General features: G+C 40.9%; 1 protein-coding gene and 8 pseudogenes across 1 annotated transcript, besides 8 other annotated features; all 9 read right to left on the reverse strand.

Annotated features, from left to right (window-relative positions):
- Positions 1–22,026: part of a sequence feature (sequence corresponds to BAC RPCI93-5M21) that runs on past both edges of the window.
- Positions 779–2,381, reverse strand: Tb927.5.5130 (annotated as a pseudogene).
- Tb927.5.5140 lies at positions 2,545–3,642 on the reverse strand (annotated as a pseudogene).
- Positions 4,346–4,378: a microsatellite.
- Positions 4,594–4,666: a sequence feature (AT_rich).
- Positions 4,710–6,225, reverse strand: Tb927.5.5150 (annotated as a pseudogene).
- Tb927.5.5160 lies at positions 7,666–9,304 on the reverse strand (annotated as a pseudogene).
- Positions 10,444–10,578: a microsatellite.
- Tb927.5.5170 lies at positions 10,790–12,331 on the reverse strand (annotated as a pseudogene).
- Positions 10,828–10,850: a sequence feature (AT_rich).
- On the reverse strand, positions 12,805–13,617 carry Tb927.5.5180 (annotated as a pseudogene).
- Positions 14,595–14,634: a sequence feature (AT_rich).
- Positions 14,866–16,335, reverse strand: Tb927.5.5190 (annotated as a pseudogene).
- Tb927.5.5200 lies at positions 16,386–17,539 on the reverse strand (annotated as a pseudogene).
- On the reverse strand, positions 19,036–20,481 carry Tb927.5.5210 (variant surface glycoprotein (VSG, atypical), putative; the record flags this gene model as incomplete). The annotated part of the gene is made up of 1 exon (XM_840049.1): positions 19,036–20,481. The coding sequence occupies one exon, from the start codon at positions 20,479–20,481 to the stop codon at positions 19,036–19,038; it is 1,446 nt and encodes a 481-aa protein (XP_845142.1).
- Positions 20,854–21,102: a mobile genetic element.
- Positions 21,103–21,355: a mobile genetic element.

The following is a 22,026-nucleotide window of genomic DNA, read 5'->3' on the forward strand; positions in this document are numbered from 1 at the left end:
AGATTCTAATGTATAGTCATTTACATTATTCCACACCACCTTTAACTTTCGTCAAAGTCCCCTCACTATATGATCACGCTCTCATGTTCGTGGAAAAACACACTTTTTTACCACGAATCAGAATCGAATTCTGAACTTACTACTTAGCATCAGAATCTATCATCATATTAAAAAATAGAGTAGCAACAATCTCCAACAGTACACCTACCTGTTTTTGTTTTAAATTTAGGCCATCACCATTTTGGACTTCCGCTGTGCACTGTTCCACATCCCGTCGTTTCACTATGTATTTTCTTTTCATTCCTTTCTATCTTTCGTTACTTTTTCTGCGGGTAACATAGCAACTTCATTTGCCTTGTACACTAGATTCAGTCTCTCCCTCTATCTGTCTTAATTCTTCATTCATAATATTTTCGCCCCCACAATTTTATAATCATCCACCCTCATTCACTCACTTACTCACATTCCAATCTTGCTACTTTTCAAGTTCATCTTTTTGTTTCCGCATTCAGGTTTTAACAATATCCTCATACTAATATTTGTATATGCACAGCCACACCACTTTCCTATCACCATTATTGTTACAACGCTAACTAATATTCATCAAATAAATAAAATAAACAAAATAAACAAAATTAGAACATCACTCATTTTTCATACCTTATCTCTCTGTTACTTTACATCCATCGGCCACCTTCATACGAAGGTTTAAATAATAGCATATTTTCATCGAAAAGTGTGAAAATATAACAGAGTCGCAAAAATATAGGTAAAAATTTTAAAACAGTAAGGCCGTAAAAACAGCGGTCATCAGAGCCAATTACTTATTGACTAGAAAACTTCCATTTCGGCATTTCTCTGTATCCTTGTCATCCTCACCATCTTTGTCCTTTCTGAAACCACAAACGGGGGTTTGGCCTGCTGTGTTTTCAGCTTCGCATTTGGCTTTGTCAGTGCCGTGTTTGGTGCACCTGTCTGAAGCAGTTTTTCTCATCTTTCCCTCCTGTTTCTTGAGTTGCTTTTTCTGCTTCTTTTTTGCTCTCTTCACTCAATGTGCACCTTTTCTTTGGTTCTTTTGCTTCGGCGTCCCATTTGCAGGATGGTTTGCACTCTGTGTTTTTGTTTATCCTATTGCATTTTTCTTCGGCTTCTTCTTGGTTTTGTTTATTGTTTTCTGCTGCTACTGCTGCACCTGGCGCTTTTTGGGATTGCTGCTGTATAGCCATTGCATTCAGCTGCAGGAGGTTTGTTAGGCTTTCATTGAGGCTGGTTAATTGAATCTCTGCCTGCAAAGTAGTGCGTTGCTCATCCTTTAGTGCCTGTTGCTTTTGAGCTGCTTTATCAAGAGCGCTTAGCCATGTCGGCTCCTGTATCGTGTTTGCCGCACTTACAAACGCTACACATGGACCTGTGCCTCCCGCGTCAGCGCCGTTGCAGTTGCCCGCTGCCCCTGCTGAGCCGACGTATCCTATGTATCCTACGGCGCCGCCAGTCCCTTTCGGTTCGTATAGCAGCGCCCTAATGCTGCTGCCGGCCTGTGCTATGTCCGTTTGCTGGTTAGCTTTATCGTGGTTGCCTTCGCTGCTGCAGTGTTCCGTTATTTGTGTCCACGCTGCTAGTGGTTTGCCTTGAGCCCCGAAATCCTGCTCTGTAGCTTGGGTTTTGTAGCGTGCCGCGGCGTTGTTGCTGGTACTGTCCGAGGCGCATAGACATGTCATGGTTTCTGCTAGTGAATTTTTGCTTGATGAGCCGCTTTTGCTGTTGGTGCCGCAGTGCGCTTCCCTGGTCGCCCCTGTGCCGGTTAGCTTGAGGTTGACTTTGTTTCCGCCGGGCCCGTATATTGCTTCCTCTAAGGCCGACTTGATTGCGGCGGCAGCGTCGGCTTCTTCTAAATAGTCTTTGGCTTGGTCCGCTAGAGTTTTCATTAGTTCGACGGTTTTGTTTATTTGCATGTGCAGTGGGCTCGCCGGCTGCGCCGCGATCTTGAGTTTCTGTTTTTCTTCTGGAGCTAAATTTTTTAGGTAGTTGGCTGCCTCTTGATACTGTGCCTTTGAGCTTCCCTTGCACTTTTCAGGAATCTCAGAGTCTCCCGTTGCCGCTTCTCCTGATGTGGTTGTTTTGTCTGCCATTTTTGCAATTGCGGAGAGCTCGCTTAGAATTAAAGCTATGTGTTGTGTTCTAAGAGCCGCATCCTTCGCTGCCGCAGACGGCTTGTTCTTACTTTGGAGCTTTGTGGCAGCCAGCACCACGTTGCATAGCAGTCCAAATGTTTGTCTGTTTTCACCTTTGGTCGCGGTTCCCGCTTCAGTGGCTGCCGCGTACGTTATAAGCAGCAATGCTACCGCCACTACCGCTTTAGTTGGCCTTTGGTCCAATCGCATCTCAGTTTGTGTCTAGTGCGTTTCTTTCAGCCTGGATCCGTAGGTAAAAGTGTGAGAAAGATGACGGTTGTTGGTTTTTCCGGCATGTTTTTGAAGTACTTCGCCTTTAAAAGCTTAGGGTGAGCCAGCTGTTCTGGTGCTCGTTATTTTTGACAAAATAACTTCACCATGGACGTTTTGGGACGTCACTTCGACTTAATAAATCTGGCGGCCCATTGGAATGGCGGCTCGGGTGAAGCCTTTGCTGCGGTTTCATTGTAATACTGTCGCAAACAATACGGTTGCCATTCACTTCCATGGATCGCATTAAAATTCTTTTCACATGCATTACATAATGACAATCTTGCATATCCACCGTTAATAACCCCTCAATTTTAAATTTATTCTTTATAACTTCCACGACCATAATATCTTCATTGAGTGCTCTAAAATCAATATATGTTTCGACATTTCTGAATTTAATTTCTGATTTTACTAATTTTATCAAAAGCTCATAATCAACAATTTTCTTAACTACATCCCTTGATAGTGTGGACGCATAACCTATTGTGTGCCATGTAATTTCGTCACTAAATTCTTTAGGATAACCAACCGCTCTTGCCACATTCAATTTCTCCATTGGCAATATTTCAAGGCACTGTAACAACAATGGCACCCTCATAAAAATATTATCATCTGCTTTCATTATATAAGGGTTTGTTGGCTTGAATAATTACACTGCAAATTTAAACTACAGATACGTGTTTCTACTCATCGTGAGTTCTGCTTCCCATCCCCAATTACACCCCTCTCCAACTTTTTTATCTGCTGTAGGATTTACATCGCAAACTGGTAAAATAATAATATCCTGCTTTAACTCCGCCTCTTCTTCAGCGATTACTCTGAGCTCGCAATTGTTATTTGTATGAGGTGAAAGGGTATATACTACAGACAACTTCCCAGTAAAATTATTTACCTTCCTTGCCGCTTCGGGATAACTCCAACACGTTTCCCTCTGAAGGTTGCGCCTTCTGAATCTCCCATCATTATCTATGGAAGGTATTCCAGCTACAACCAAATAATCGTCGGCTTTCCAAATCATCCTTACATCTTTCGAAACAAATTTAATACACTCATCCTCAACAACTTCTAGTGAAATAGTGTCACACACGTCAAATAAGCTGTATAGTGACGTTCCTAAATTAACAGAAATAACAATTAAAAAAAGTAAACTATCATTAACCAAATAGTTTGCAAATACTTTATAAGATGCTATTCCCATATTATTAGAAAACTATTAATATTTGTAAAATCAAAAACGATATTTAGAAAATAAGTAAATGCTCTTCACCAAAGTGTTTACATAAGCAATTCCAAGGTATTGTCATGATGTAGCTGTTAAAAAGTCTATGTTAATATTCTGGAATTTTTATATAACCTCTCCTCTATATTTAGTTTTAGTAGTTATCTAGAGCCACATATAGTGCTTCTAAACAATATAAATCCTTCTGTTCTCTAGAATTATTCACATTTTCCTCCAATGTATTTTTGTTTAATTACAGTAGTTACCTGCATCTATGTGTTCAGAAACGCTAATAATTTTACTGTTTATTTGTAGTAACTACGACTAACATCCATTTTCGTGACTCTCGCATCACTATAACTTTTGAAACTTATGTAGTTGCCGTCTTGGGCAAAATAATGACACAGTATGGGCTGCACACTTCATCTTCTCTCTTACTTATTGTACCCTCTATCATCTCAATGTGCATAATGGTGTACACCGTTACATTTGTGCTCGAATTTACGCCTCTACAATACTCGTTTCCGTCTGCCTCCTTGACTCAGCTGCTCTTCACATTATTTACTTGGTCTTGTCGCGCCCTTGACATTGTTTCGACTGTTGCTATTGCGGTAAACCATTTAGTATCTACAAACACTAACATTACAATAATATCAGTATATACACACTCACAACACTCACCTATCATCATCATCATTATTATTATTATTATCATGGTAATAACATCTTAAACTATCTTCACTATTTTTATTTGGATTGTAAACCTAAATTACTTCTAATATTCATAAAATAAAGAAAGTAAACTAAATTATAATATCACTCATTTTTTATACCTTACTCCAAATTGTTTTATACCAATAGGCCACTATCATAAATATTTCATATGTTTGATATTTTTTAAATATTCACAATTTTCAATTTTTTGCAAAGTTTTTATTAAAAAGTGTTAAAATATATCAAATTTAAAAAATTATTTTGAAAAATAATTTTTTCATAAAATTAAGCAAAAATCCTTAGAATATAAGAATGCTAAAATGCAACCACACTCACAAGGTAGCAGACGCCAGCGGAAATTTTTTATTTGCGAGGAAACTGTAATCTTTTCAAGTTGAGTCTTACCATTTACAACTATCTTCACATTCTTTCTCTCCTTTCCCTGGACATTTATCCTTTTTCTTTCCATTTTTCTCCTGCTTCTTGGCTTGCTTTTTCTAGTCTTTCCTTCAGTTCCATTTTCGAGATGCACTTTTTTTCAGCTGGTTTGTTGTCGTGAAAATGGCAATGTTCAGTAGCATTACATGTCTTTGGGTCATTGTCTGTGATTTTATTGCAAGCTTCTTCTGAATTGCTTGACTGTTTGTTATCTTTGTTAGCTTCTACGTCATCTTTTAACTTGATTATTTCGTTGTTTTTGGCTATTATTGAATTAAAAAGCAGTTTTAAAAGTTGCTCAACGCTCTGTATTTCAGAGAGCGAAGTCTCGCCGTTTTCTTTGTCAGAAAATTCTTTGTTTGGAATTTGTGTTTCTTTAATATCTTTCCATACCTTGAGGTCGGTTGGCTTGTCGCTATCTTTGTAGATCTCTTCTAGCTTCTCGCTTGTTGGGCCGGCGTCGCTGCTTGTGTCGTATTTTTTTGTTTTCTTCAGTAGCTGGTGGTGGGCTGCTGCCTTTGCTGCTGCCAATTCCTGCAGACATTTAATGGTGAACTTTGTATGCTCTTTTCCCGCCGCGATTTTATTCTCTGCGGCATATATGAGCAGGTTGCCAAACTCCGCATAAGTGGTTCCGGCTGTAATTTTTTTTCATGTTTTTGCAGGCTGCGCAATGTGTATCATCGCGGCGCCTGCTGTTGCCTGGCTGAGGTAGCCGGTGTCATATGTTACTGGCGCAGCTAGCGTTTGTGCGCCCACCATGCTGGTGCCGGTGTGTTGAGTTAGGGCGTAGTTCTGGACAGTTCCAGTCGTTGCTGCATCGCCTGAGGCAGTGGAGAGCTCATCGAACAGAGACGAAGGACTGGTTATAGCTTTGTTGGCCGTCGCTTTAGCGTCAAGCTGAGGGCCTACACCGCATTTTTTTCAAGGCTTGCCTTTTTTGCACTGCATTGCTGTTCCTGATTCTTCTAGGCACCCGTGAGTTTCGCATGTAGCGTAGGCCCCTGCAGCTATTTCTGCGAATTCAGCAATCCAGACCTGTAGGTAACTGCCGGCTGCCTGTGCATTCAGTGCTACGTCTATTGCCGTTTGCAGCTGTGTGGCTGTTATTGCCAGAAGCTCACGAAGCGATTACAGCAGCGGCCGGAGATTTGTGGCTGCTCCGGGCGGCTGTCTAGCAAAATATACCATTATTTTCAGTTTGTCTTTTAGCCACGAATCTGCTGTTGCTATGCTCGTTTTTAGTTTGGCAGCCCTCGCCGGAGCTGCCGTCGCCAACGCTTCCGCTACGCCACACAGTGGCTGCCAGACCGTGTGTTTAACGGCGTCGCCTGCACTTGCGGATGCAGCATCTGCTAGATATATTATGAGCAATAGCCTCGCTATGTCGTGCATTTGTGTAATGGGCATAGTTGCACGGCTTCTCTTTCTTAGATTTTCTTTCTTGCTTGGGGGATGATGTTGGCAACTGACGTATGATATTTGTAGATTTTTTGTCCGGGCCTGGGTTAAGTCGGAATCATGGCATAAAATGGTTGTTGAGGCGTTTAGTTATCTTCTTACGGTGGTCTTGGCTACGTCTGATCTTAATCTTGCAGTTAGCCGCACCACATCGTTTACTTTAGGTTTTTACTCTCTTTGAGTGCATATCGTCTCGCTGGTTTGAGTTAGACTTTTGTTGCACTTCTTTAATATTGTTCGTCTTTGTTGAGTAGAACCAACTGTCAACAGCTGACGGCTTTTCTTTTATATCCAAACACTAATTTAAACACATTAATAAAAATCTACAACACCTTGATTCCTATCGGTATATCAAATATCAACGTATTCTCCAACATTATAGCTTCTAATTGTTCCAAACTGTCGACAAACTTTACATATCTGAAATTTCAGTCTTTAGGGTTATTATTAATTTTTGTTTTTCTACAGTTTTATCCGTACTAACTGGTGCTGGAATAACAAAGTAACAAGAAGCTTTTCAGGGTCAGAATTCCTTTGAAGCTCCTGTTTTTCGTCATTCAGCTCTGTCATCTTCCGGCGTTTACGTTTAAGACAAGGCAAGTTGTTGCCAGAAAGCGTCTTCTTCACTGCTTTTCTTTTGTTAATGTGTGTTTTCGGTCTAAGGCATATGACCACTCTTACATACCTTAATCATTTCTTATATTTCTTAGCGTCTAGCGTGTATACCGATATGGAATTGAAGGGATATAACCATTGATCCTCTCCACTTTATAGAGATAGCTCATTGATTCATATACGAGGTTTCTTATCCATTTAGTGTCTCCTTCACCTTGAACTTTAGTTAGCATTATCTCCTTGTTCTATCACTGTGTACAACGCAGTTGCTACATTTGTTCGATGTATCGTGCTGTGTGTCTCAATTATCGCATCCTCAAAATTATATCATATAATAATGTCTTGTCACTTTCTTCTCATGACAATGCGTACAATCAGTTTCATCACTTCATTTCATTCTACAATGATACCCATTTTCATTCTAATCCACCATTTCTACCTTATTTAATCACCCCCATCGCACGCTTTCCATTGTATTAACTAATTTTCTTTCAACCATCCACTTACTATTCATCATTGTTTTTATTGATAATATTAGTATTTACACACACTCACAACGCTCTCTTATCATTATTATTAGTATTTATCTTTAACTAATATCCATCAAATTAACAAAATTAAAAAAATTAGAATATCACTTACTTTACATTCATATACCACTATCACACACATTTAAAAAAAACATGAAAAAGTGTTATAATATGCCATACTTTTAGAGAAATTTTAAGCTACATAAAATGGATCTAAAATTTTTACCAATAATTCTTAAAGTTGTTAAGCTAGAGGAAAAACTGCAAGCAAAAAGGGACTTTAATTACAGCTGAAAGAACCGTTCCCTCTTTAACTTTGCACTCTTTCTTTTCTGCGTTACAATCGCATTTTGTTTTGTCGCAATCTTTCTCTTCGACGGCTGTGAAAACCTCGGCTTTTTTATCCCCGTCTTTCTTATCGTCTTTTTGTCTGGTTTTTCGCTTTGTTTGAGCTTTTCCTCTGAGCCTGATAACTGAGCTTTTTCCGCTGCTTCTTTGCCGAGATAATATGCTAATACGGTTACACCATCAGCTGTCCCTGCCAATTCAAAGGGAGTCTTTTTTATTGGCATGTTCCTTATTTTTATGTCAATCCTTGTCTTGTCAATAGTGTCTGTGACTCTTTGCTTGAATATTTCTGGCTTTGCGCCGAAAAACTTGTGAACAAGCGCTTTCCTTTCGATTGCATCTTTTGGAAGTGGTGTGTCTGGTGATCTTATATCAGTTAGGGTTTCTGCTAACCGGTTTTCAGCTTCCAGTGTCGACAACGGGCGGTTGTGTGGAGGTGTATATGCAGGTTTCGGGGTACGCCTTAGCTGGCAGATAGCTGCTGCTAGGGCTGTTGGTTTGTACTGGTGCGGCTTACTGTCGTCGCTGATTTTTGGGCACGCCGTCTGGTCCCCTGTGCTCTTTAGTGCTATCTTCGTTTTTTTGTACGAGTGCGCTTTGTGTTCGACTTTGGGTAGCAGTGCGTTGGCTTGATTGGCGCCGTCAAAGTCTTGTGATGCCGTGATGCAGGCGCCGGTCGTGTGTGCGGATCCTACCATGGCTCCGTTTACTTCTCCTTTACTTAGGGACGTCGCTTCTAGGACGTGTCTGCTTGCGGCCGTTGCCGCCAGCGTTATGTGCTCGGTGGTCTGCCATTTGACGTTAGAGCGCTTTACGTCGTCTTCTTCGCTGTCTAGGCTGCAATTTTGCGCGGTGTACGAGATTTTGACAGCCGCCTTGCAGCCGTGTATGGTGTTAGTTGAGCCAATTGTGAGTGGGCTGCCAAGTTTGCTTCCGCTCTCTAAAGTTATTGTTTTGGTTGCTGTATCGTGGTCAGTTAGGTGCACCGCTTCCTGTATTTTTATTATCTCCCGCGTCGCCGCTACTTGTTCGTTGTGAGCTAGTGTTGCAGAGATTAGCTGTGATACATCTGCCTCGGCGATTGTCGCTAGCGCTTTGAAGGCCACTGCTGTTACTGCGTCGTCTGACGAAGCTGCTGCTATTATATATGCCACCGCAGCTTTAACAGCTGTAGTTGCAGCTGATCCGTCGCTCAAATAAGTCGTTTTGATTTTGTCGTTGATTAATTTAAGATATCTGGCCGTCTGGCCGGGTGTGGATACAGCCTGGCTGGCGGCGTCATCGTCGCCCATGGTGCCCGTTAACTGAGCTGATTCCACTAGTATTATTAGTGGCTGTCTCCCTGCGTTGGTGTAAAGCATCTGCTTGCGTGTGTGAGTGATGCTGCTGGTGAGGTGTCTGTGGAATTGGCTGGTTGGTTCTGTCGTTGCGAAAGTGGCGGAACAAAAGATATATATTCTTGGTGTGCTGCTGAGATGCGTGCCTACGATGCTAGTACATAGGCTGAGCCGTAGAATTTACACTTTTAATTCCATGTTAATTTGTTTGACATCTATATCTATTTAATCTATTGGTTCGTAAATCCGATTGTTCAACTCTTAAAAGTACTTTTCACACTACTACACCTGAAAAATCAAAACTCAAGGTTTCTAATCTTCTCTATTTCCAGACAATTCTGCGTTACATTCCGAATTAATAACCAAGTTCCGCCATTGCTTCTTAAAAAACGATTACTTTTCGCTCATATTTTGATCATGTGGCGTTAAGTTGTTCCGATGCCGTTAAATGCTGGGTCATTTTTGTAGCTAACGTACCTTGTGTGACGCTTTTATCTTCACTAATACGCGCCACTAACTCACCATATGCAACCGCTTTTATACGGATTAGTCTCTGTTTAGAAGCTCTTAATGGTTTACCTGTATACAAATATGGAATTAGAGGAATTGTGTCTCTAATTCACTTTACTTCATAGAGATACGCTATTTTCTCCTATATGAGCTATTTAAAGACGTTTCCAAGTTTTTATTCTTATTTTTCTGTCAGCAAAAATCTATTATTGGTACTGGTTTTTAAATTTTCATCCTAAAAGTATTATATTATTTCCAGAAAATATGTGTCATTATTACTATACATGATGAGACTACTTTGACATTATTTCACATCTACCTAACACCTTTCCCAACCTTCTTAATCTTATTCTTTACATCTGAAGATTAGGGTACGACATCAGATTAAAAAACGAAGTCAATACCATCTCTACTTTTTCACCAATACATTTTTTGTGAGCTATAAGGCACAGTCTCCTGTACTGTTCTCTTCTGTGCTCTGCTGCCAGAGCTACCGTTGGTTTACTCAGTTTTTTAATTCCGTCCCTTTGGCTTACTAAAACTGTCACTTCATGTAACGTACGTACTCCCTTTATCCTCTACGTTGAATTCTGTATCTCCTTCATTTCACTTCTAACGTATTCTTGTGTATGATGCCTCTATCCGTCATTTATATGTATGAAACCGCGCATACCCAAACTCCTTCTTTGTATCTTTCTCATGGCCACTACCCTACTCATTTCCCTTGCACCTCTCCCATTTTTTGAAGAGCTTCGATTTTCCTCTTTCATTCGGTTGCCACAACCACCCTTATAATATTCGTATATACACACTCACAACACACTCACATTATTATTATTATTATTATTATTATTATTATTATTATTATTATTATTATTATTATTATTATTATTATTATTATTATTATTATTATTATTATTATTATTATTATTATTATTATTATTATTATTATTATTATTATTTTAAGACTAACTGATTTCGGTCAAATAAACAAGATAAATGACATTAGAATAGTACTCGGTCTTTTTACCTTATCACCATATTAATTGGCATGAATGGTCCTCTTCCGCACTAAAATTTAGTATTTTTTAAAATACACATTTTTCAAAGGTTCGACAAAAGTGTTATAATATATCAAATTTTAACCAGAAAAATTTTAAAGTACTAGAAAAATTAAAATAGTAATGCCACAAAGGCAACCGACATTAGAGTAAATTTTTTATTAAAAAAAATACTGGAATCATTGCAAGCAATATTTTTCCATTTACAGCTTTTGTCATCCTCACATTTTGCCTTATCAGTTCCGTGTCTTGCATATCCAGATGTATCTGTTCCTTCTCCTGCTTTTTCTACTGCTTTTTTGGCTTCCTCGCTCAATGTGCACTTTTTGTTGTGTTCCTTTGCTTCGCCGCTCCACGTGCATGGCGGTTTGCAATCTGTGTCTTTTTCTTTTTTATTGCATCCTTTTTCGGCTTCTTCTTGTTTTGTTGAGTCACCTGAGGCTGTTTCTGCTGCTGCTGCTGGACTTGCTGTTGGCCGCTTAAGCGCTTCCATGCAGTTTAGTGCTAGGAGGGTCGTTAGGGAATTATTGAGTGTGTGAATTTGTGCCTGTAGTCGAGTTATGGCGGCCTGTTTCCCGTGTAGTGCTGTTTGTTGTTCCGCTGCCGTCGCCAGTTTGCCGAGCCATTCTGGCGGTGCTATATCGGCTGGCCCGGTCCGAAAGCTTGCGCAGGCACCACTGTTTCCGCTGTTCTCACCGTCGCAGTTGCCTGTGCCCTGACCAGCGATATGGCCTATGATGCCGGTTTTGCCTGTCGTACCTTTGGCTGCGTTTAGTTCGGCCTGCAGTGCAGCTGTAATTTCAGTTAGTCTTTGCCTGTGTTGCGTTGCTGCGGTCCCGACCGTCTTCCGGCAGTCTTGCAGTATTGTCGACCAGTCCGTTATTTCTTCGTTTTGTTCCCCGAAGTTTTGGTTGCCTGTTGGGGTGCTGTAGCACGCCGTGTTTGTTCTCGGTCCTGCGGCGGTTGACGCGCACAGGCAAGCTATTGTTTCCGCGATTGATCTTTTGGCCGATGCGCCTGGGCCGGTGTCGCCCTTGCCGCAGTGGGTCTCCCTGTCCCCGCCGGCGCCTGGCAACTTCGGCTTGGTTGTTTTTGTCGTTACACCGTAGATGGCTTAAATCAAATGTTTTTTGACTGGGTCGTTGGTGTCGCCGTTTGAAAATATTTTGTGTGTTGTAGCAATCTTTATGAGTTTTTGCAGCGTGTTGTTTATCTTTTCCTTGAATCCGCGGTTTTCTGTGGTGGCCTGTAGAAGCTTTTGTTTTTCTGCTTCTGGTAAGCCTTTGAAATATGTTGCAGCTGCCGTGCACCGAGAAAGTTTTTCCTTTTTACATGCAGTTGAAATAGCGTCATTGTCGTCTGGTTTTGGCTTGCTGTATGTAATAAGCGACGCAACTTTGCTTATAGCTGTTGGTTGTTCCATGATTAATGACATGAATTGTGAATTTTGTGCTGCCTCCTTGGAAGCCTGTGCTGGTGCCGGTGCTGCTGAGCCTTCTTCCTCCGCTAACACCACTGCACATAACAAACTAAATGGGCCTCGGTTTTCTCCTTTGCTGGGTCCAGCTGCTGATACGTGTGTTGCTATTGACACGAACACCGCACATATGGCTACTAACAACATTGCTTGGGGTTTTTTCTGACGCTTAAACATTGCTGTTCGCTGAAGTACTAATTTTCGCTTGGTTAGGGACTTGTTGGTTGTATAACAGTTGAAGATACATCGATGCCGGGTTGTATTCTGGTTAATTTCCGCAGAAATGCTGCAAATTTGAAACCGTGTAATCTCGCTATGGTTGAAGTGTTACTTATTATGCCGCTTATCAGCCGTTATTGCCCGTTTTAAAGGTAATACATCTGACTATGCTCATTGTTTTTTCTTTTCGTTGATGGTAAGGAACATAATGGTACTGCCATAAAAAGTGACAGCTTCAGCAATTCATTTATAAGTCGCTCCATTCGTATGATAACAGGTGGCAGCTTCAGCTTGTAGTGAGGTGCATGTTCGGTGTTTGCCACTGCGCCTTCAACGTGGAAATCTCTGCTTTTGCTTATTTTTGCTGCGAACTTTCCGTGATTTTGGGAATGGCGCAGCGAAACATTATGCTTGTGTGAAGCCATGACCGCTTAAGTGTCACCTTATGTGTCGGAAAGATATACGGTGATTGATAAGGTTTAAAAGTCTTTAAATTTTCAACCGCTGTGTGAAAACATCTCTTAACAATATATTGACATAAACTCAGACGTAAAAAATACCCTTTCATTTATACAGCTGACACGTTTCCTCACATTCCCCACATTCAATTTCTCCATTGGCAATATTTCAAGGCACTGTAACAACAATGGCACCCTCATAAAAATATTATCATCTGCTTTCATTATATAAGGGTTTGTTGGCTTGAATAATTACACTGCAAATTTAAACTACAGATACGTGTTTCTACTCATCGTGAGTTCTGCTTCCCATCCCCAATTACACCCCTCTCCAACTTTTTTATCTGCTGTAGGATTTACATCGCAAACTGGTAAAATAATAATATCCTGCTTTAACTCCGCCTCTTCTTCAGCGATTACTCTGAGCTCGCAATTGTTATTTGTATGAGGTGAAAGGGTATATACTACAGACAACTTCCCAGTAAAATTATTTACCTTCCTTGCCGCTTCGGGATAACTCCAACACGTTTCCCTCTGAAGGTTGCGCCTTCTGAATCTCCCATCATTATCTATGGAAGGTATTCCAGCTACAACCAAATAATCGTCGGCTTTCCAAATCATCCTTACATCTTTCGAAACAAATTTAATACACTCATCCTCAACACCTTCTAGTGAAATAGTACCACCTTCACCAAACAAGCTTTATAGCGAAACACTAACGCTAGTTCCCATAATAATAAAGACTAAACTAACCGGTGTATCATAAATACTTCATATATACTTCATACCTTCCTATTATCGTACTAATGAGAAGCTTGTAATTCATTTAAAAAATAATAGACAACATCGATAAAAGAAGTGTTAGTTCCATAAATCTATTTAGTGAAGGAATCCCTGTTTACATATATAAGTCATCATATGATATTGTTATGATATAAGTGTTAAAATGTGTATTTTCCTGTCTTCAGCATTTATTTGAGAAACATATACTGTATTTGTTTTTGCTTTAAAAGTGAGACTCAGCCAAACCTAATGCAACAAAGCCGACGAACTACACTTTTCCTTACATTATTCACATATCCCCTATAAGCAATGTCATAAAAATTTCGAATCTTAGTTGCGGTAGGTAATAGAGAATTACTAAAAATTTTGCTTCTTTCCTGTGCTAAAGACCCTTACCATTCTCTTTCATTATGAGACTTCAATAACCATAAATTTATGAACTACTGTCCCTTTTTTTCGATCATCATCTATAGAAGCAGAAGATATCTTTTTTTTTGCGCAAAATATGGAACACGATCTATGCTGATGCATTTTTCCATCTGAGGTACATTTCCACGCCTGCCATTCTTCACTTTGTATTTTATGTGTTTAATTTTACTCTATTGCTGCTACCAGTACCGATGACATAACAATCTGATTTTACCATTCACTTTATTTTGATTTTGCATGATAGCCATATCCTTCTTTTTGTGCATGATAATTCCCATAATTATATCGATTTTAAGGTGCGTATACTCCATTTCCATCTACCCTTTTTTTGCTTTTTCTTTCATAATATTCCTCTTACTCTCCTACTTACTATCGCATTTACTATACCCATCATTCTCAACCCACACTTGTCATCGTTTCAAATGCTTCTGTTTCGGCTGTTCATTCTGCTATTACCGCTACTATAATTATCATACATATACGAACCAACAAAATGTTCTTATCATTAGGCTTGTCCCTTCCATCACCATTACTATTTTAAACCTAACTAGTATAAAAAATATAAATCAAATTAATATTTTTTCATAATTTCACTCATTTTTCACGTCATATCACCTTTCCACTTTACGTCCATAGGCCCATTTCATGTACATTTCACTAAAATATAATATTTTTCAGATTTTTTAAAACTTTCAAAAGTTTCACGTTTCTCAAAAGCTTTAAAAATGTGTTAACATATATTATATTTCATAAAATTCTCTCAAAATAAAAATATTCATAAAAATCATAAAATTGAGCAAAAATATTTAGATTTTTATAATCCAAATATAAAACAAAAATCACAAAATCAACAGACATAAGAGAAAATTTCTTATTGACAAGAAAACTGGAATCTTTACAAGCATTATTTTTCCATTTGCATCCATCTTTTCAGTGTTCTTGTTTTGTCTTTTCAGAGCACTTTGAAGTTGCCCCTGCTGCTCCTACTCCTGTTTGTGTGGCCTGTTCATTTACCTTTGTCGTAATAGACTTGCAGTGTTTTTCATCTGTTTCGTCCACTTACCATTTTCATTTTTCATTGGTTGTGCAGTCAGCTGCTTTTTCTATTGCTTCGCATTGTTTTTTGTTGGTTTCTGTTGTGTTTTCATTCGGTGGTTTGGCGTCTGCTCTAGTTGTGGTTGGCTTGGCTACGCTAGAACTCCTGTAAATTTCCCACGCTGTGGAGTTTATTACTTTCAATTGCGTTAGCAGGCTGTCGATCCGCCCATGTGTCACCAGTCGTTTGTCTGGTTAGCCCACGGCCCTTTCCAGATCCTGCATTCAGGTAATGCCGTTGTCGCTGTCACCAAGTTAGTGCTTGTAATTTACGGACATGCCATTGCTGCCATTGCCGTCGCATCCTTCGCTGTTTGTGGGTTTACTGAGTACAGCACAGGCTGGGAAGGCGCTTATGCTGCTAGTGTGCTTTCCCATTAAGTTTTTGACGCTGCCGAGAGCGGCTGCTATGCTGCCAGTTGTTAGCGCTGTTTCTCTTGTTTTCAGCCGGCATTTTGTTATCATCGTCTGGAGTTTCGTTTCCTTGTCTCCTTTGTGGTCGCTGTGGCCTTTTGCTGTTGGCGTGGTCCCCTTCTCACACGCAGCGGTAGCGCTTCCTTCCACGCCGACTCATAGACAGTATAGAGCTGTTGTCAAGGGCTTGTCTACTGTTGCAGCACAGGCTGTTCCGCCGCAAGTTTCGTCCACACTGGTTGCTACTGTGGATCCGTCAAATGCAGTTTTCTTCTCGCCGTGCAGCGCTTTCTTAATTTTATGCAGGGCTAAAGTTTTGGTGGTGCTATACGCTTCTACTTACTGCTCCAGTGCGTCTTTTACTGCTTTCGCTGCAGCGTGTACTTTGATTAGGTTTTTGTTTGCACGTTCACGGTAATTACTTTTTGGTAGCCTTAGGATTCTGGGCTTGCCTGTTGAGTGTTCTTTTTCGTGTACCTCTTCAAGTTTCTTTCGCCAGGCTTCCTACTCACTTTCTTTGCTGTTGCTGCCTTCTGGTGTCAGTGCGCCATCTTTGGTTGTGTAGTATGTGTCCGTTTCTGTAGAAATATTTGGGTTCTCGATTTCGTTTAAGGTGGTCTGTACTTGAGCATCTGCAGTTATGGCTTCCAGTTGCTTCGCTGCATCTTCTAGGGACAAAACGTTGCATATTACCGCAAATTCATTGTCGTTATCGTTGGCTGTTGCTGATACCTGGCTTATTACTGTATACAACAAAGCCCAAACTGTGAATAAAGTTTCCATTGTATGGCGCTTTTTTTTCTTACTAAAACGAGGTTGAGAAAACATAGAGGTAATGAATAGCGTTTTGCTTAGAGGAGTTGTAGTTGTATCTCCACAAGCTACCGACTGCTGTGTTTCTTGTTGCTTGCTCTCCGCGCTGGGGCTGACGCTTGGTGCAATTTGATTAGCCAAGGTATGGCTGGCTAGGAGTCTGTGAAATGGGCACCTTTCTACTGGACACACCGGCCGTTGTTAGCGTCCTTGTTTCCTTTGCGTCCACACCAGGGGCTGCCAATGCCACTGACCGTCCCAAGTATATGCTGCTGTTGCGCGTTTCCTCCTTTTTTCCTGTTTATTGACTGTCTGAAGTTGGCCCAGGCTATTTGAACTTCTAGTGGATTGAGTTTGCCTGGGCTTCCAAATTCAGTGCATTTGCTTAGCAGTTTGTCTGCTGCAGTCTTATCGTTTACGTTGGAGCTCCAGTTGTCGTTCGTCACGGTGCTTTCTAGGCTGACACCGCATGCTTTTTTCGTGCCTAAGTTCAGGTGGTCTCGCCCCGCGCATAGACAAAGCAAGTCGGTGGCTATTGAGTTTCCCGCTTTGTTGTTTGCTCCCCCATCCTTTTCTGAGCACGCCTGTGCCCGTGTCGCGTGGCCTATCATCGCCGGTTTGCTTCCCGTGTTTCCGGCTCCATATAGTGCTTCTTCTGCTAGTGCGGCTGCATGCTCAGCTGACGATTTTGGTGGCTTATTCGCTGTGTTGAAAGCTTCGAGCGCTCGGTCGGCCGCTTGCCTAATGTGCTCCACTGTTTTGGGTGAGTGCTTTCCTGCCGTCCATTTTTCTATCGTTTCTTTAGACTTTTGTAACTCTTGTTTTGCTGCTTTGTAGAAAGGCCAGATTGATGCCTTGTTTTCCAGTGTCTTGCGTTGGTCTTCTGTTAGCCATGCCCATTCCTTTGACGTGTCTATGGCTGTTACGAATATTTTGGCAAGATGCTTAGATTTAGCGCACCGATGTATACGGAGGTGGGTACCGATGCCTTTTTGATTGGGGGTGCCTCGATGGCGGCCCTTTCTAAGTTTGCAATGTTGCAGAGAGAGAGCGGAATTCTGCTGTATTGTTGTGTGTCTGACTAGTGAGCACCATGTACCTGTATAAATTTCACCAGCACCGCGAGTGTCACCATTGCTAGTACCTCCTCTGAACTCAGTGGTATCATGACCATCTGAGCCTCCGCTCAGTGATCTTGCCTAGTGATAGACAGATGGGTTGAGATATGGCCACAATAACCTGTTTTATGAGAATTTTCCCTTAATACTCTAGTTTTTATGTTATACCTGCTAGTAAATTTTTAAAGCCTTTTGCCATTAAGCTATAAAACTCTTATATTTTTTCCATCAACCGCATTTTCTACTTCTATAATATGTTGAACACCTTTATGGATATAAAACTTCAATTTTTTATACTTGTTAAGCATTGACACTGTCCATAAACTATTCACCATTACATGCCGATTTTACAACAATATACTGCTGTTTTTTACAAACAACGGTCCTTGGCAGTTTCTCTTTCGAATTATAGAATATTTTATACCTATTTCTGTTTGTATATCGCAAATCTTTTCCAAGCCGAAATGTCTTTGGCTCTACACTTCCTTTGGTTGCTGCATTAAAGCCGGATCAGCAATAAAATTCATATGAATTCTGCTCTCTTTCAATACCGTCATATTTTCAGCAGTATACTAGTAAGAAATTGGTGGTATATCATCACTGACTTTTTTGATTCATAGAGATCTTCTAACGATTCATATATTTGTTATTTTTAGTATTTTGCTTGTTTGTGTTATTCTTTTGTCGTAAGGAACAATCCATTAGTCGTTATTGCTTTAAAAGTAGCACCCGATAATATCATATTGTTTCCAACAAAAATTAACCACTGTTACTATATCAGATGAGAAGAATAATTCGAGATTACCTCACAGTTACTCATTTTCTTTTTGTTACTTCCTCTTCCTAACATCTTGATATTAGAATCCGCCATTAGTGTGAAACCTACATTCGCCAACATCATCTCTTCGATAACATTTACCCATTTTCAATAAATACAGATTATTATCGGCTCCTTCTGTTGTATTATTTTTTCTCTGTGATGTGCTTTCGTTCATCTCATGATTTCACTACTTATTTTCCTTTCTTATCTTTCGTATTCTGTTACTGTTTCTGCGTATGAAGTAGCAACGTTTTTGTATTTTATACTGCACTCTGTGTTTCCATCAACTCCTTGTGTATGATAATGCTAATCATCATGTTTTATCTCACGTGAGCATATTTTGTTCCTTTCACTTTATGAAAATTACAGTCTTTCTTTTAATAATACTCCTCGTATTTACTCACACCCATTTCGTTCCCATCGCTGTTTTAAGTGTCTTTACTTTTGACCAACCACTTGGGCTTCGCTACCATTCTTCCAATATTGTTAGTATATTTACACTCACAACACATCACTATAACAATCACAATTACTATTAAAACCATAATTTACTCCAATATACATAAAATAGAAGAAAAAGAAGGAAACTTTTCATACCCTATTACTTTACAACTACGTGCCATTAACATAATAAATATTGAAATATTCAAAAAGTTTTAAAAGTTTACAAAAGTGTTAAAATATATCAGACACTTGAAAAATAGCAAATTTTATAAAATTGGGAAACAATCCTTAAATATTTGCTCCTAAGGTCAAAAATGCAAGCAGAATAGGGTCCTTATGAATGACAAAAGAATTGCTCCATGTGGTGTTTGTTGTTTTCTCTTTTTTTCCTTCTTGATTTTCTGCTGCCTCTCTGTCTTCTGCTGCTTTCCCTTCCTCACTCAATGTGCACTTTTGGCCGGCTGGCTTATTTTCATCGAATGTGCATCCTGTTTTCTTTCCACATTCAGTTTTATCATCTCCTGCTTTGTTGCACTCTTCATCCGCTTTGTTTTGTCTATTTGATTGGGCATCGCCGTCGTTTTTGCTATTTAGTAATGTCGTCATGGCCGGTACTGTGTCTTCTAGCAAATGCGTAACGGTTAGGTTTAGCATGTGGATTCGTTGGTTTAAAAGCTTAAGTGTATGCTGATGTTTTTCGGCTTCCTGTAGTGTGCTGCCTGCGCTTGTTAGCTCTTTTACCCATGGGATGCCTTGGAGGCCGTTTTGTAGTTGCGCTGTTTGGTAAGCAACACATGGTCCGTGGGTGCTGGTGGCGTCGCCGCTGCAGCCTCCGGCTCCGGTGCCTTCGAGGTAGCCCAGTGTATTGTGGAAGTCACGGTTTGTTCCTTTGGATTTTGCCATCCGCGCTGCGAATCGGCTAAGGGCGGCGTTGATTGCCGCCGGGCTTAAGCCGAGTGAAGGCTTCTTGGTGTTGCATTTTTCTATGATGGCGTTGAAAAGTGTGGTCGGGTCGGCGTTTGGTGTCCAGTCGTTATCTAGTTCGCCCCTGGTCAATTGTTTGCCGCATGCCGTGTTCCCCCTTGCCTCTCCGCTATGTTTGCCGCAAAGACATAATATGTCGAGGGCAATTGAATTACCTGCGTGGCTCCCACCTTTTTTGTTGCTGTTGCCGCAGCCGCTAGCCCGGTTCGTGTCTGGCAGCCTTGCATTTTTGCTATTTCCAGTCTCGCCGTAGAGCGCTTTGGTTAGGGCAGCAGTGACGGCTTCAGCTTTAATTTGCTGCGCCTCATTTTTGGCCGTTTCGCTGATCTGAAATGCGACTTCTGCCGCCTGGATTAACTTTCGCTTTGCCGCTGTCGTTAGTTGCCGTCGTCGTACTTCTGCATAAGATTTTTTGTCTTGCCCGTGGCTAACCTCTAGCACATTTTTTAGAAACGCGTATTTGCTAGGTTTGCCGTCCGCCGCTTCTTTCATTGAGGCATTGGAATCACTGTAGTCCTTTTTTAGATCGATCTTGCTTATAAAGTCGGCGTTTGCAAGAGATATATTTATCACCCCAATTGTGGCTGCTATGTCTTGGGTATCATCGACGGCTGGCACTAGATTGACTTTGCTTTTGGCTAGCGCCGTTAGTTCGCAGAGAACCTCAAAATCTTCTTGATTCTCTCCCCCACTTATGACTCCATAGACCTGTAGTCTCGCTGTTATCAGAAAGACAACTATTGAAAACATGTCTCTATTTATTGCTGGCCTTGTTTCGTTAAATCTTTAATGTAACAAAAGCCTCTCAGACTGCAGGTGGGTTGATTATGCAAGGATGCTTGATGATTTGCATTACTATTTTTAGGTATTATATTGCTACAATGTCTTTTTTGGCGTGGACCCTCCGGTGTAGTACATCCTATAGACAACAACCCGTCCTTACACAGTCATTACAACAACTCCAGTGTCGCTTTATGTTGCTTATTATTTTTATTTTCGCTTTATATGGTCCACTGGCGTACATTAAAAATTTAAAGAGTGAAATTTGGCTTTGCTTTCAGTTTGGGGATGACTAACTTAGGATCTACAGGTCCTGTTCCGTCGGTATTTATCCATTCTTGTCCCTGGCGATGCCGGCCACATCAATGTTGTGCCAGGGTCCAGTACCCCGTATCATCGAGGGAAGCCAAAAGCTAGCAGCGTTCCTTTCATGGGGAACACTGCTTTGCTCCGACTACGGCATCATACAGCACAGGAATCAGCAGCGTCTTGCTCGGACACCATTTTTCATTTGTCTGTCCCTGGACACGTTGCTAGCATGCCATCAGCAGTATCATCCGCACTAAGATGCTGCTGTCCGGTGATGTGGAACTCCAAAAAAAGGATTGCCAATTGACATCTTTGGGAGAGTCCAGGGTGGGAGGCTTCTCGCCCCATCTGCTGTATTCCGTTCATATGCGGAAATACAACAAAAATTATAGAGGGTGTGTTAGGATGAATAAAAAAGGGAGACTCTGCCACAGTCGCCAGACCGATAGCATCTCAGGGCTCTACGGTGATGGCTGATAGCCGCGACAGTGGGGGGAAACTCCCACGAAGGCACGAAGAAAATTCCAAAAAAGAAATCCATTCTTGTCCGTCCTTTGCGCTGATTCCGCCAGGTAAATCGCTGTGTTCTCATTGGCCATGTTCTCGGCCATTTCGTAGATGTCTGTTATTAATACTGAAGCAACGTCCTCGTAACCTTGGTTTTTGATTGTCTGATTAGCTTGGGTTGCAGTTTTATTGTTGCGCAGCTGCTGGCGCCAGCATCGTTGCAGTGACTTGAATGGGTTGACTTTTAACTACGCGTAGATTTTGGGACAGACACTGAGGCTGTTCAGGTTCTGGCCGCTGCGTGCGTGTGAGTGGAATGATAAAAATGCTGCTTTGGCTGCTGGTCTAATGTTCTGCTCTATTTTGTGGTTGCTGACCCAAAAGATGTGGTAATTCTTATTTCTGGATTTTTCTTGAAGTATAAACGTTACACTACGAGTTACAAGATGTGTTTGTTATGTACAGGCCTTCTGTTGTTGAACTTTTCGCTCGACTATGTGCCTAGCTCTGGTGCTTCCTCCTGTGTAGTAAGTTAATCTAGAAGCTAAAGTTTTGAGATATGTGCAAAGCATTCGTTTGCGTGGGTGGTCGGCATATTTCTTTATTTCGCGAAAAAGTCTAATTTGTACGTAGAGAAGACAGCTGTTCTGTTCCTGCACTCCGGTAAGAAACATTCGTAGATCGATCGTATAACGTGTA

Source organism: Trypanosoma brucei, chromosome 5 (assembly GCF_000002445.2).
Source record: "Trypanosoma brucei brucei TREU927 chromosome 5, complete sequence".
Lineage (NCBI taxonomy): Eukaryota > Euglenozoa > Kinetoplastea > Trypanosomatida > Trypanosomatidae > Trypanosoma > Trypanosoma brucei.